The sequence below is a fragment of the Phodopus roborovskii genome, unplaced genomic scaffold, assembly GCF_943737965.1.
Source record: "Phodopus roborovskii unplaced genomic scaffold, PHOROB, whole genome shotgun sequence".
In the NCBI taxonomy this organism is placed as follows: Eukaryota; Metazoa; Chordata; class Mammalia; order Rodentia; family Cricetidae; genus Phodopus; species Phodopus roborovskii.
The window spans coordinates 76,222-91,185 of NW_026125893.1; the positions used below are offsets into that span (position 1 = coordinate 76,222).

Genomic DNA, 14,964 nt, shown 5'->3' on the forward strand with positions numbered 1-14,964 from the left:
GCATGATACACATGGAAGCCAAAGGACCACTTGCAGGAATTGCTTCTCTCCTACTCTGTGGGTCTCAGAGATAGAACATTAAACTCACTGCCATGCACCATTACTCACTAAGCCATCTTGCCAGCACTGTAATTTCTTTTCATTTTTAAAAATTTCACATATGTGTACTATATTTATATCATTTCCCCTTTCCCTTTCTTCCAATTCCTTATGTGTCCTTCCATTCCCTCTCAAACTCATGGGTTTTTTTCTCCTTGTTACTATTACATATCATTTTTACATGAATTATACAACCTGCTGAGCCCATTTGTTGTTAACTAAATGTATGTTTTCCGGAATGACTACTTTGTGTTAGATAACCAAGTAGGTCCTTTGTCCTTGGGGAAGACTAATTCTTCCTCCCTCAAATATCATTAATTAATTACCTGTAGCTCTTCATTTGTGGGTGGGACTTTATGAGACTTACCACCCCCCCACACACACCATCAACCTTGACATGTCAACTGGTATATTGTTCAGGTCCTGTTTAGGCAACCATATATTTGAGATTTCATGGGTGCATCTTCCCTCTCATTAATAAGAAGACACAATTTCACCAAAGATGCCCTAGTCCTCTGGCTTTTATAGTCTGTCTACCTCATCTTTAGTGATGTTCCCCTAGCCTAAGATGTAAGGCTTGTCTTATAGATATATCAGTTAGAGCTGAACATTCTTTTTTTTTAATAACCAAGTCCATTTAAATGAAAACAACATTTATAGTCAATATTTGGGAATTTGAGTGTCGTTCTTTCCAAACTACTTCCTGCTAGAGCTAAACATTCTAGTCAGTTTGTTCTTAAACTCCTGAGTTCTTATCTAAAGTCAGAAGATTTATGTTTAGCATATGTGTATATATGTACACCACATGCACTCAGTTCCCAAGGAAGCCAGAAGAGGGCTTTAAATCTTCTGGATCTGGAGTTACTATTATAGCCACCATGTGGGTACTGGGAACTGAACCCCAGTCCTTTGCAAATAGTACTCTTAACCACTGAACCATCTCTAGAATCTCTTATTAACCTTAAAACCTGCCACAACTCTTAAAAATAAGTCTGTTGCAAAAATAATGGCTAGGCATAGTAGTACCTGTCTGTAATCTTTGCATTCTGGAGATTGAGGTCGGATGGAGTTTCAGGCTAGCCTAGGCCACATAAGGCTCTGCAAGTGTGTGTGTGTGTGTGTGTGTGTGTGTGTGTGTGTGTGTGTGTGTGTGCGCGCGCGCGCGTGCATGCATGCATGCATGCATGCTTGCATGTGTATCAGAAAGAAGACTGAAATAATGGTAAGCCTTGGTCAAATAAGTAATCTTAGGACTGTTTGTTAATATAGTTTTGTATTATAATGCACATATTTGGGTTCCATTTTCCATACTCATTCACTCATATAATTAGGTTTTCCTTTACCTCTGTACCCTCATTATAAGAAGGAAACAGACTCCTATTTCTCTTTTTGTATGTTCATTTTTTTTTTTACTTGTTTGTTCAGAAACAGAGTCTGCATATCCCAGGTTGGCTTCAAACTCCACCTCCCAAGTGCTTGGATTTCAACTGTGTGCCACCAAAAGTCTAGTTTTAATCACTTGCAGATGACTTTCTAGCTATTACCTGAACTGATTATAAGAAATATTTTTTTCTTTAGTAAATTGAACAAATCCATTAATCCTTGTATTTTCAATAAAGGAAAGAAAATTTTAATATAACATGTGATGACTTGAAAGATGGTGAGAAACGTCCTATCCCCAACCCTATATGTAAATTTGAAGATGCCTTTCAAAGTTACCCAGAAGTTATGGAAAACATTAAAAGAGCAGGCTTTCAAAAACCTACACCAATTCAGGTATGCTTTTGTTAACGCCAATATTTTGTTGAATGCTCCCCCCCCCGCCCCCAAATAATATCTGTTAGAAGTTAAATCACCAGAGATTACGTGTGTCTTAAAAGCCAGTGCCTCCTGCCAGCACTGCCTATGGCTAACACAGAATGTGTTTAAAAACATAAAAAAGAGATGGCAAGAGGAGCTGTGATTCTTGTTTCAGTATTTATCATTCTTTTCAGTCACAGGCATGGCCAATAGTTCTGCAAGGAATAGATCTTATTGGAGTAGCACAAACCGGAACAGGGAAGACACTGTCCTATTTAATGCCCGGATTTATCCATCTAGACTCTCAACCACTGTAAGAATTCCTTTGACTCTATTCTCTTATTAGTGATTTAATAGATATATAACTAAAACTATAATTAAGTTCCTGTCATTTCTTGCATTGGGCATAATGATACCTCTTCTTGACCAGGCTGCACATGGCTATGCTGATGAAGTCATAAAACCATTTTAGGAAGCAATAGGCAGTCTGCCAAAAGTCATAATTTAAAAAGCCACTGGAATTAAATTGTTTAAATTGTCCTAAATCATGCTGTTTAATTAAAGTTGTATGGATATATTGTCCAATATAGTTCTATTCAATAAGAAATTATTTAGCATTTCAAATGAAATGTGGGGGGGAAGCATGTTAAAATTAACAAGTAAGTATTTGGTACAGTGGATTGTGGTTTATGTGGCTTATTTTCTGGCATTTGTCATTTTATGATATTAACCTTTGTAATAAAAAAAAGTTATAGCAGCTAAATTTTTAACCAAAGTCTACAGGAAGAACTTTTGGTTTTTTGAGATAGGGTTTCTCTGTATAACAGTCCTGGCTACCCTGGCATCTGCTTTGTAGACCAGGCTGGCCTCGAACTCACAGAGATCCACCTACCTCTGCCTCCCAAGCACTGGGATTAAAGGTGTGTACCACCACCTCCGGCTACAGGAGAAATTTTTAATCTATACCTCACCAAAAAATACAAATATGTCTTTTCTGCATCTTTGACCCTCATCACTACAAATTTTGCTCTTAATGAACTTGCCATGCATCTAAGACAAATAACTTAATGTGGATGTCTCTTTTTTAAAGAGCTAGAGAACAAAGAAATGGACCAGGCATGCTAGTCCTTACACCTACCCGGGAGTTAGCCCTTCAAGTAGAAGCTGAATGTTCTAAATATTCATATAGTGATCTTAAAAGGTAAGTCACTCCTATATAAGTGTTATATTCACCTACATGTTTGTAGTAACTTGGGGGCTGAGGGAGTGGCTGGAGAGAGGAGATGGCTCAGTGGTTAAAAGCACTGACTGCTCTTCAAGAGGATCTGGGTTCAATTCCCAGCACCCACATGGCAGCTTACAACTGTCTGTAGCTCCAGTTGCAGAGGATCTGACACCCATGGAAAACAACAATGCACATAAAATAAAAATAAATTAAAAAAAATTTAAGTCACTGCTGTGCTATAATAACACAATAGGTTCTTGCTCGAATTTACCTTTTGTTATAGCTTCTGACATCTTCATTAATGCACACCTTCACAGTCTGGTTTGATTAAAAATAGCCATATTATATAGAGCCAAAAAATGTAGAAACATGGTTTTTTAGGAAACACACTGTAGGCTAACAGTGTAGATGGTTTCCACGAAGGGCAGCTACTCCTAAGAGCATCAGATAGTCTTTTATTTCATCTTACCCTGTAACCAAAATGCTTAGGTTAGTTGTGATTTTGAGTTATGATGGAATGTTCTTTTCTTAAACATGAATTTCTGGATCTTTTTTTAAAGTGTTTGTGTATATGGTGGTGGTGATAGAGATGGACAAATACAAGATGTTTCAAAAGGTGTAGACATCATTATTGCAACTCCTGGAAGATTGAATGACCTACAAATGAATAATTTTGTCAACCTGAAAAGTGTAACCTATTTGGTAATCATGGAGTAAGGGTTTGGAATACTGGGAGGAAAAACAACTGAATTTGTAGGAAATGGGTGTGGGGATGGCTGTTTCATGGTGCTCTGTATTCTGGGACTATTTCCCATTCAGTGTAGCATAGTAAAGAGTAGGAAAGTTAGACATTCGTTTTCTCTTTCACTAGTCATAAAAGTGAGTGGGAATCGAGTGAAACAAGTCATTCTGTATTCTTGACCACAGAAAGTTTATTCTGGTCTCTAAGAAGTTGAAGTGTCTTAGGCAGTAGGAGAAATAAGTGTTTAGATATGAGGTTGGCCACATTCTTCACTTTGAATACAGGTTTTAGATGAAGCAGACAAGATGCTGGACATGGGATTTGAACCCCAGATAATGAAGATTTTGTTAGATGTACGCCCAGACCGGCAGACTATTATGACAAGGTAAGAATGTCTAGTTATGTATTTAGAATAGAAATCAGTATAATAAAATCCTATTCTATTAGGTTGCTTTCTCAACTATCTTTCACAGCATTACTTGAAAGTATTTTGAGATTCTTTATTTATTTATTTTATATAACCAAGTCCATTTAAATGAAAACAAACATTTATAGACAATATTTGGGAATTTGGGTGTCGTTCTTTCCAAACTACTTCCTGCTGGTAAGGGGCGCTGTCATGGGGGATTCTAAGAAGATGCAGAAATCCTGGCTGTAGTCTGTAAGGCTGCTTTGTCCAGCTGCTTTGAATGTAGGATCACCTGGTACTCTGTTTCAGGCAGTCTGGCTTGATCAAACAACATTAGTCTGGAAGGAATCCACAGCTTTTCATTTTCTGTGGAAACAAAAATAGAAATCCTTTTCCCCAGTAACTTGTCCTTGAACTTAAATTTGGAGTCAAAGCATTCTTTTTTATTTAATTTATTATTTTACATGTCGATCCCAGTTCCCTCTCCCTCCTTTCTTCCATCCTTTCCTCCCTCCCTCCCTCCCTTTTACCCTCTCTGCCCTCTCCCATGCACCCTAACCACCCTCCCCTCCCATCCCCCACCCCAATTCCATATGTAAGGGAATGCCATCCAGTTGGGGTCATGTAGATCTTACAGGTCTTGTGAAGTAGGGACTAGGGCTTCTCTCCTGTCTCTAGGTTAAGGCAGTTATCCCTCCATGGGGGGTATTTTGAGAATCTTAAGTATAACAATTGCTGCTTTATCCTTGACTGTTATACCTTTCCAATATAATAGGTAGGTTTGATATTTTTGTTACTTCTTTTTGAGACATTATATAGTTCTTCCTATCATGGAACTTTCCATGTAGATTTGGCTGACCTCAAATCAGAGATCTGTCTCCCAAGTGCTGGTATTAAAGGCATGTACTATCATGCCCAGCTATATTTATTTTTCTCTGTTTGTGCCTGCACTGTGGCATACATGCGAGGACAAAGCCACCCTGTGAGTCCTGGGAATGGGAATTAGGTTATTACCCTTGGTAGCAAGTGATTTCAGCTACTTGAGTCACTCACAATGAGTTGAATTTCATGGGAAGATCTTATGTTGAATAAATGATCACTTATTTATTTTTTTTCTTTTTGTTTTCCTTTTTTTATTTAATTTATTGTTTTACATGTTGATCCCAGTTCCCTCTCCTTCCCTCCCTCCCTCACTCACTTTTACCCTCTCTGCCCTCTCACTGGCACCCTAACCACCCTCCTCTCCCAGCCCCCCACCCAAATTCCATATGTAGAGGAATGCCATTCAGTTGGGGTCATGTAGATGAGACAGGTCATTTGAAGTAGGGACTAGGGCTTCTCTCCTGTCTCTAGGTTAAGGCACTTATCCCTCCATGGGGGATGTGTTCCCAAGGTCCTTTTGTGCACCAGGGATACATACTGATTCCACTGTCTGAGGTCCCTTAGACTGCTCAGTCCTTCTGGCTGAGACTCATATTCAGGGGGGCCTGAGTCAGTCCCATGCTGGCTTCCCAGCTATCAGTCCGGGGGCCACTTAGCTCCTCCTTGTTCAGGTAAGCTGTCTCTATGTGTTTCTGCAGCCTGGTCTTGTCCTCCCCATCTGCACCTGGGTTCTAATTCGACTCAGTGTTTATGTATGGGTGTTTGCTCCTGTTTCCAACAGGCATTAGATGAGGGCTCCATGGATAAGTTAGTTGTTGATCTCACTATCCGGGAAGGGCATTTATGGTAGCTTTTCCACGGAAGCTCAAATTGTTAGTTGGCAGCAGTCTTGTAGTTCTCTAGACCTTTCTTTGTGTTCAGTTTTATCTTCAAACCAATATTGGATCCCTCTTTTATGTTCTCTCTCTCTCTCTCTTTCTCTCTCTCTCTTGTCTTCTATTCCTAACCAGGCTCAATCTTCCTAGTCGCACATGTTTTCCTCTCATCCCCCTCGTTTTCTCCTACTTTTCTCTCCATTCGCTGCCCCCCCCCTCACTTCCCTTGTGCTCTGGGGGACTTGTCCCTTCCTGCTTCTGTGAGGGACTTTATATGAATCTCTTAGAATACACCTTATATCCTAGTTCCTCTGGTGGCATGAGTTATAGGCTGGTGATCCTTTGCTCTAGGTCTAAAATCCATATATGAGTGAGTACATACTATGTTCCTCTTTTTGTGACTGGGTTACCTCATTCAGGATGGTTTCTTCAAGTGCCATCCACTTGCCTGTGAATTTCAAGATACCATTATTTTTTTCTTCTTCAGAGTAGGATTCCATTGTGTAGATGTGCCACATCTTCATTATCCATTCTTCAGTTGAGGGGCATCTAGGTTGCTTCCAGGTTCTTGCTATTACAAATAGTGCTGCTATGAACATAGTTGAACAGATGTCTTTGTTGCATGGATGTGGATCCTTTGGGTATATGCCTAAGAGGGGGATTGCCGGGTCCTGTGGTTAACTAATTCCCATTTTCCTGAGGAACCGCCATGCTGATCTGGCTGTACGACTTTGCACTCCCACCAGCAGTAAAGGAGTGTTCCCCTTTCAACACATCTTCTCCAGCAAGAGTGATCATTGGTGTTTCTAATTTTAGCCATTCTGGCAGGAGTAAGATGTTATCTCAAAGTTGTTTTGATTTGCATTTCCTTGATAGCTAAGGATGTGGAGCACTTTCTTAAGTGTCTTTCAGCCTTTTTGATTTCCTCTATTGAGAATTCTTTCTTCAGTTCTGTACCCCATTTTTTAATAGGGTTATTTGGTGTTTTGTTGACTAGTTTCTAGAGTTCTCTGTATATTTTGGAGATCAGCCCTTTGTTGGATATAGGATTGGTGAAAATCTTTTCCCAGTCTGTGGGCTGCCGTTTCGTCTTGTCGACTGTGTCCTTTGCCTTACAGAAGCTTCTAAGTTTGAAGAGGTTCCATTTATTAATTGTTTCTCTCAGTATTTGTGCCCCTGGAGTTATGTTCAGGAAGTGGTCTCCTATACCAGTTTGTTCAAGGGTACCTCCTACTTTCTCTTCTAAGAGGTTCAATGTGGCTGGATTGATGTTGAGGTCTTTGATCCATTTGGACTTGAGTTTTGTGCATGGCGATAGACATGGGTCTATCTGCAGTCTTCTACACACCTTCATCCAATTGTGCCAGCAACATTTGTTGAAGATGCTGTCCTTGCCCCATTGTATAATTTTAGCTGTTTTGTCAAAAATTAGGTGTTCATAGGTGTGTAGGTTAATATCAGGATTTTCAATTCGATTCCATTGGTCTACCTGTCTATTTTTATGCCAATAATACCAGTCTGTTTTCAGAACTATAGCTCTGTAGTAGAGCTTAAAGTCAGGAATGGTGATGCCTCCTGAAGTTCTTTTATTGTATAGGATTGTTTTGGCTATCCTGGGTCTTTTGTTTTTCCATATAAAACTGATTATTATCCTTTCAAGGTCAGTGAAAAATTGTGGTGGGATTTTAATGGGGATTGCATTGAATCTGTAGATTGCTTTTGGCAAGATTGCCAATTTTACTATGTTTATCCTACCTAACCAAGAGCATGGGAGATTTTTCCATTTTCTGGTATCTTCTTTAATTTCTGTCTTTAGAACCACAAAGTTCTTATCATATAGGTCTTTTACTTGTTTGGTAAGCATTACACCAAGATACTTTATGTTGCTTGTGGCTATTGTACAGGGTGATGTTTCTCTGATTTCTTTCTCTGTCTCTTTGTCGTCTGAAAAAAGTAGGGCTACTGATTTTTTTTTTTTTTGAGTTTATTTTGTATCCTGCTAGTTTGCTGAAGGTGTTTATCAGCTGTAGGAGTTCCCTGGTGGAGTTTATTGGGTCGCTTATGTAAACTATCATATCATCTGAGAATAGAGACAGTTTGACTTCTTCCCTTCCAATCGGATCTCCTTGATCTCCTTTTGTTGTCTTATAGCATTAGCTAGAACTTCCAGTACGATATTGAAGAGGTATGGAGAGAGAGGGCAGCCTTGTCTTCTTCCTGATTTTAGAGGAATTGGCTTAAGTTTCTCTCCATTCAGTTTGATGTTGGCAGTTGGTTTGCTGTATATTGCTCTTATTATGTTTAGGTATGTTCCTGTTATCCCTGATCTCTCCAAGACCTTTATCATGAAAGGGTGTTGAATTTTGTCGAAGGCTTTTTCCGCATCTAGGGAGATAATCATATGGTTTTTCTTTTTCTGTTTGTTTATATGGTGGATCACGTTGATAGATTTTCGTATCTTAAACCATCCCTGCATTCCAGGGATGAAGCCTACTTGGTCATGGTGGATGATTTCTCTGATGTATTCTTGAATTCGGTTTGCCAGTATTTTATTGAGTATTTTTGCATCGGTGTTCATCAGGGATATTGGTCTGTAGTTTTCTTTCTTAGTTGTGTCTTTGTGAGGCTTGGGTACCAAGGTTATTGTGGCCTCATAAAAAGAGTTTGGCAGGTCTCCTGTGTTCAGCATTGCTCCAAGAAGTCCCCGAAGTAGTGTGGACTGTTGGCTCCAACCTCTGTCCCAGTGCTCAACCAGAGCGGCAGGACAGTGGGCAGGGTAGGGCACAGGGTAGTGGGTGCAGGCTCGTGGTGGGGATGGGTGGGGGTGTATCGGAGCTCCAAGGGTGCTCTCAATTTGATCACTTAATTCTAGAGATAAATGTTTCATATTTGATTACTTTTCCTGATATAAAACTGAGGCAGCAATGATTGTTTGTGTGATTTATAAAGACTAATTTGTCCTAGGCCTATATTCTTTGTCTTTATTAAGAATAGAGTATGTAGACTGGAAAGGAGGTTCAGTGATTAAGAATGCTTGCTGCTCATGCAGAGCACCCCAGTTCCCAGCATACACATCAGGTGACTCACCTGTAACTCCATTTCCAGGAATTCTGATGCCCCTGGCCTTTAGAGGCACCTGCAGTCATAAGCATATACCCATGCACAAATATAAATGTAATTAAAATAATAATACTAAATCTTTTTTTTTTTTAAAGAATAGTGTATGTCTTCCCAGAAGGCTCAGGAAATGTCACAGAAGAAGGGGCACATGTCTTCTGGACACTACAAGCAGTTGCTATACAAGAAATCCGTATGATTGATCTAGTTGGTATTTTAGCATGGATTGAACAGGTTGGGGTGAGGGACTCAAGGCATTTGCCAGTTGCCAGTAGAAAGTCGGTTTTCTTCATGGTAGGTTGCTTATGCTAAGGTGGATAGCCCTATACCCAAATGCATGTGGCAGCACATTTGAACTCAGTATGGTTGTGTGTATGTGTGTGAAAGTGAAAGAGACACACAGAGAGAAAAGGGATAGGCATGAAGTTTGGGGGAGGGAGAGAGGACAATAAAAGGCGGGTTTGATCAAATAAAATGTATTTGTATATGAATGAAAAACTTTTACAGAAAGGACAGTTGGATGACTGTGGAAAAACACTAAGTCACTTTATTTTCTGTTATCTGCCATTTCAAAAAAATGAAATTATATTTTTGTACATATACAAAAGGTGACCCATTTCATTACTTTATGTATGTGGAAGGAAAGTATAAACTTATATAGTCTTTGACCGATATACATTAAATTATTTGTATTGGGCCTAAGCACTTGGTTTTCCTTGATGACACTGGTTTTAGTGGTTTGTTTTGACTTTTATAAAGGATGAAATACAACTAAACTTTTGTTACCTTTTTACATATGAAAATGTATTTGAAGTTATATAGGAAAATATAAAAAAAAATAAGTGAGTGAGTGAAAAACAACATTTTATTAAACTTAGTTTAAAGATTGTGTCCAGTAGCTTGGCTGTAGCTAGACAACTCTTAATAGGATTTATTTCACTTATTTAAAAGATTAGAAATGTAAAGATGTCTTTTGTGAGTAGCATGGTTCAATGAATGCTTAAAGAAATTTTGTAGCTGAGCTGATGGTGCACGCCTTTAAGCCCAGCAGAGGCAGGTGGATCTCTATGAGTTCGATGCCAGCCTGGTCTACAGAGTGAGTTCCAGGACAGACTCCAAAGCTATAAAGAAACCCTTGTCTTGAAGAAAGAAAGAAAGGAAGGGAGAAAAAACATGGTAATGTGTTATAATAAAATTTTGATGTTGGTGTATCTTGTTTTGTTTCCAGTGCTACGTGGCCATATGCTGTCCGCCGTCTTGCACAATCTTATTTGAAAGAACCAATGATTGTCTATGTTGGTACTTTGGATCTAGTTGTAAGCTTGTTTTTATTACTATTAAAACTTCTTATAATTATACTTAAAGAACATAGAGGTAGTGAGGTGTACTTCATGATGGAGTAGATATTTAGCATTCATGAGGGTATTTTCCCCTAGGGGGAAAAATAACTGATTTTGTGTCTATTTTGTTAACTCATTAGTTTACTATATGTACATACATACACATACATGCATACACACTGAGCCCTCTCCCCAAATATGTATGTGTTGGGGAGAGGTCTCAGTGGATGAAGAGCTTGCCACTCAAACATGGAATTCAGAGCCTCAGAATCCAAATAAAAAGCCAGGCAGACGTGGCAGTCACTAAGACAGGATCCCCAGGACAAGTAACTAATGAGCATAGCCAAAGTCAGAGAGCTCCAAGTTCAGTGGGAGACTTTGCCTTATTTAATGACATGGGGAGCAATCGAGGAAGATCCTGTCAACTTTGGGCCTCCACACTCATTATTTCTGTACACATACACATAAAATAATAGTAAATATAAACTAATACTTTGTGAAGTGATAGATAAACATTCAGGATAAACTATTTGAGTACTCATTCACTACATGCTTATACAATCTATTTTTGTTTGTTTTGTTTTATTTTTTCAAGACAGGGTTTCTCTGTGGCTTTGCTGGACCTAGCTCTTATAGAGCAGGCTGGTCTCAAACTCACAGAGATCTACCTGTCTCTGCCTCCCAAGTGCTGGGAGTAAATGCATGTGCCACCACCACCCGGCTTACAATCTGTTTTCTAAAGCCCCCCCCATTATGGTTAAAAAAAAAATGACTCTAGTCAATTTTTGTATTAAATTGCCAAGTACTCACTGAATTGAGATTCGTGTTTCTAAATCTGATATGCAAAGTCCAGGAAGATAATTCTTGCAAATATGGTATTACTTGACAATAGTCAAAAGCTTTTAGCATCCCTGCAAATCATTCATGTGTTCCCATATTTAGTGTGAGTAAATAAATGATAAACCCCAAAGGCTGAGCTGTAAGTGTTGAGTAGAAACAGTAATTTTGCTATGCTCACTACCTTTCTATTTTCACGGTATTAACTGATTATATATGCATTTCTGAGCCACTTGTGGGTGGTGCTAATGTACTATGATCTCTGGATTATTTAGGCTGTAAGTACAGTGAAGCAAAATATAATCATCACCACAGAAGAAGAGAAACGAACTCATATCCAAACCTTCCTAGAGAATATGTCACCCAAAGATAAAGTCATTGTCTTTGTCAGCAGAAAAGCTGTGTAGGTATTTCTTTGTGCTTTTATTATCATCAGCAATCAGTTGATTTACTTGTGACTGTCAAATGGGGAAGTTGACAAATTGTTTGGCTGATGATGGACTTAGAATAAGCATGTATGATTAAATTTATTCTTTGCTTCAGTGCTGATCACTTATCAAGTGACCTGATTCTCCGACACATATCAGTAGAGTCTCTGCATGGCAACAGAGAACAGAGTGACCGAGAGAAAGCATTAGAGAACTTTAAGACGGGTGAGTTATAATTGCTGTCTGTTGCAGTTTCAGGGAATCCCAGTACTGGGGCTTGACTTAGTGATGGTATCTTTTCATATTTCCCATATCTCAATCTGTCCTCACATTGTAAATCTAGAATAGACTTGTTACAGTTCTGAATATTAATCTGCTTCTGAGACATAACTAGCTAACTCCACAAAGACCAATACATGGACAAATGTCAGAATATTAACTTGTAGTAGAGACTGTATATTAATTTACCAGAAAAACATATGCCCCAGTTATTTCACTGTTGTTGTGATAAAACACTATGACCAAGGCAACATATGAAAGGAAGGCCTTATGGGGATCCATCAGCATCACCATGAAGAACTTGATAGCAGGCAGGCATGGCTGGAATAGCAGCTGAGAGCTCATGAAGCAGAGAGCTGCACTGGGGATGGTGGGAGGCTCCTGAAACTTCAAACCCTCCCCCAGTGATGTACATTTTTCCAATAAGGCCACACCTAATCCTTCTCTAAATTTACACCAATGGCAACCAAGCTTTTAAACAAAGGAGTCTCTGGGGACCGTTTTCTTTCAGACCACCAAAACATTCTCTTTCCCACATAGTTTAGATAGTTCAGGAAAGAACCATTTCCTGAACTGTGGTATGTTGTGTTGTGACTTTCCCATAGTTTAAAAATCTTCTCCACTTTCACTATAAGCAATAATCATCTAATTAAATAATAAGAATAATTAAATTCCAAATGTCTTGGACGAGCTGTTACCAGAGAGAGTTAGTGTTTATTTGCCTTTACTCTTTAGGTAAAGTAAGAATACTCATCGCTACTGACTTGGCATCTCGAGGACTTGATGTCCATGATATCACTCATGTCTACAATTACGATTTTCCTCGGAACATTGAAGAATATGTACACAGAGTAGGACGCACTGGGAGAGCAGGGTAAGCCAGCTGGGTATACCCAGAAGAGAAGTCAATTCTGGTTCTGGGTTTCCTTCATTCCCCTCAGAGATTGTTCTTGCCCAAAAACCCATTTTATTCCCTTGTAAATGTTCTATTCTTCTCTAGACCCTTATGGACTGTTTTATTCCTTTTTATTTGGATGAACTAGATCCTGCTGTGATTAGCTTCTTGTAATTTGAATTTTTTTGATTGTTTATTGTTATCTGTAGGTTTTGTGTGTGTTTGGTTTTTGTTGTCACTTTTGTTCCTTTAAAAAAAAAAAAAAAAAAAAAGATTAGTTTGTGTGAATGTTGGTGTGCATGTGAGAAGGAAATTATAGGTTGTAAGCTACCACATGGTTGCTGGGAATTGAACTCAGGACCACCGGAAGAGTAACCAGCACTCTTGGGCCACCTCTCTAAACCATGTGTGTTTGGGATTTTTTGCAGTACTGGGGATTGAATTTCAGGCCTGACACATATGAGGAAGTATTCTATCACTAAGCCACATCCCTGGGCCTACTAAGCCCCCACCATAGCCCCTACCTCACAGTCTATAAGTTGCCCAGGAAATTCTTGAACTTTGATCTTCCTGCCTTAGCTTCCCAAGTATGTAATTGTTTATGCTAATATTTTAAGCCTGCAGTATTCCAACAGTGAACTGTGCTCAATGGTTACTTTTATTGTTATTGACAAAGTATTCAAAATTGCATTAGCATGAGAAGAGAACCTTTTTGAACCCTTGGGCTGTTTTTAAAGTAACTGAAATTCCACCAGCCTTCTGAACCCAGAATTTCTGTTTTTCAGACCTGACCAAGTGTCTCTAACTCCCATTCAGAGCATCTGACACTTCATACAAACATGCATGCAGACAAAACACCAATGTACATAAAAATAATTAATTAAAAAAAACTGCCTGTGCTGAACACAGATTTTTTTTTCCTTTGTTCCCAAGATAAAAGATTATGACATCTGCTTTTGTAAGAGTGTGTGTGAACGAGCACATACAGTAAGTTAGTCCAGATATGATTTACATTATACAGGACAATACATAAATGTGATGTCATTTTATGTAAGAGATTTGAGCATCCTCTGATTTGATAACCTCATGGGGTTATCATCTCCATTTAATGCAAAAAGATAACTTTATTTAGATTCTAAATTGCTGTTTATGTGATATTAACTCTATAATACGTACCTGTAAAGGTTGAGGTTTCTTGTTTTTGTTCTGTTTTCTGTATTAACATGGTATAAAATAAATTACATGAACTTTTTCCCTCTTAAAGGCGAACTGGAATGTCAATTACCCTCATCACAAGAAATGATTGGAGGGTTGCCACTGAATTGATTAATATTCTGGAAAGAGCAAATCAGGTGAGAAAATACAACTTAATAGAAATTTACATGTTAACATATATGTTATACCATCTCTACTTGACAAGTAAGATATGTAAACAAAACACTAATATGAGGGTTACAACATGGCAAAGATTGTGAGCTATGGGAGTATTTGATTGAGAAACTTAATGTGATCTGAGAAAGCAATAGATAGCAGTGGGAACACTCTAAGTCTGTCAGTGAGACAGAATACTTGAGGAATGCTACTGTTAAAAAGGGCTATTGGCAAACTAAGAGAGAAAAGGGAATTGACCAAAATGAAGAATTTGAAAAAGCCATGTAGTGAAAACCCCCCCTTCTGACCATAATCAATGGCCCACTCCTCCAGCTCTCTATAATTCTGGTTATTTCTTTAAAGCACTTAATAATCATGTTATAGTTTATATATGTGAGTGGATATCTTCTGACAATTCAGTTTTGTGATTCGGCTTATATACATATATGGCACCCACATGATGGTTCACAGTCATTTGTAACTCTAGTTCCAGAGAATCCCCCTTCTGACCTCTGCAGACACCAAGTGCACAAGTGGTATATAGACATACATGCAGGCAAAACAGTCATACATATAAAATAAAACCAAAAAATTGAAAATAAAAATATGTGTTAAAGGAACTGTTAGGCAGCTAGGAAACAGTAGAAACAGTGAGTAGAAGAATG

At 38.6% G+C, this 14,964-nt stretch overlaps 1 protein-coding gene across 1 annotated transcript in view; it reads left to right on the forward strand.

Moving 5' to 3' along the window:
* The window catches only part of Ddx43 (DEAD-box helicase 43), a 35,182-nt gene that overhangs the window by 19,858 nt on the left and 360 nt on the right, over window positions 1-14,964 (forward strand). Inside the window, exons 6-15 of the mRNA XM_051178901.1 lie at window positions 1,719-1,875; window positions 2,094-2,212; window positions 2,990-3,100; window positions 3,685-3,826; window positions 4,151-4,251; window positions 10,378-10,465; window positions 11,602-11,729; window positions 11,870-11,979; window positions 12,769-12,907; window positions 14,193-14,280. Of these exons, the coding sequence (XP_051034858.1) occupies window positions 1,719-1,875; window positions 2,094-2,212; window positions 2,990-3,100; window positions 3,685-3,826; window positions 4,151-4,251; window positions 10,378-10,465; window positions 11,602-11,729; window positions 11,870-11,979; window positions 12,769-12,907; window positions 14,193-14,280 (1,183 nt within the window). The remainder of the gene's footprint in view (window positions 1-1,718; window positions 1,876-2,093; window positions 2,213-2,989; window positions 3,101-3,684; window positions 3,827-4,150; window positions 4,252-10,377; window positions 10,466-11,601; window positions 11,730-11,869; window positions 11,980-12,768; window positions 12,908-14,192; window positions 14,281-14,964) is intronic.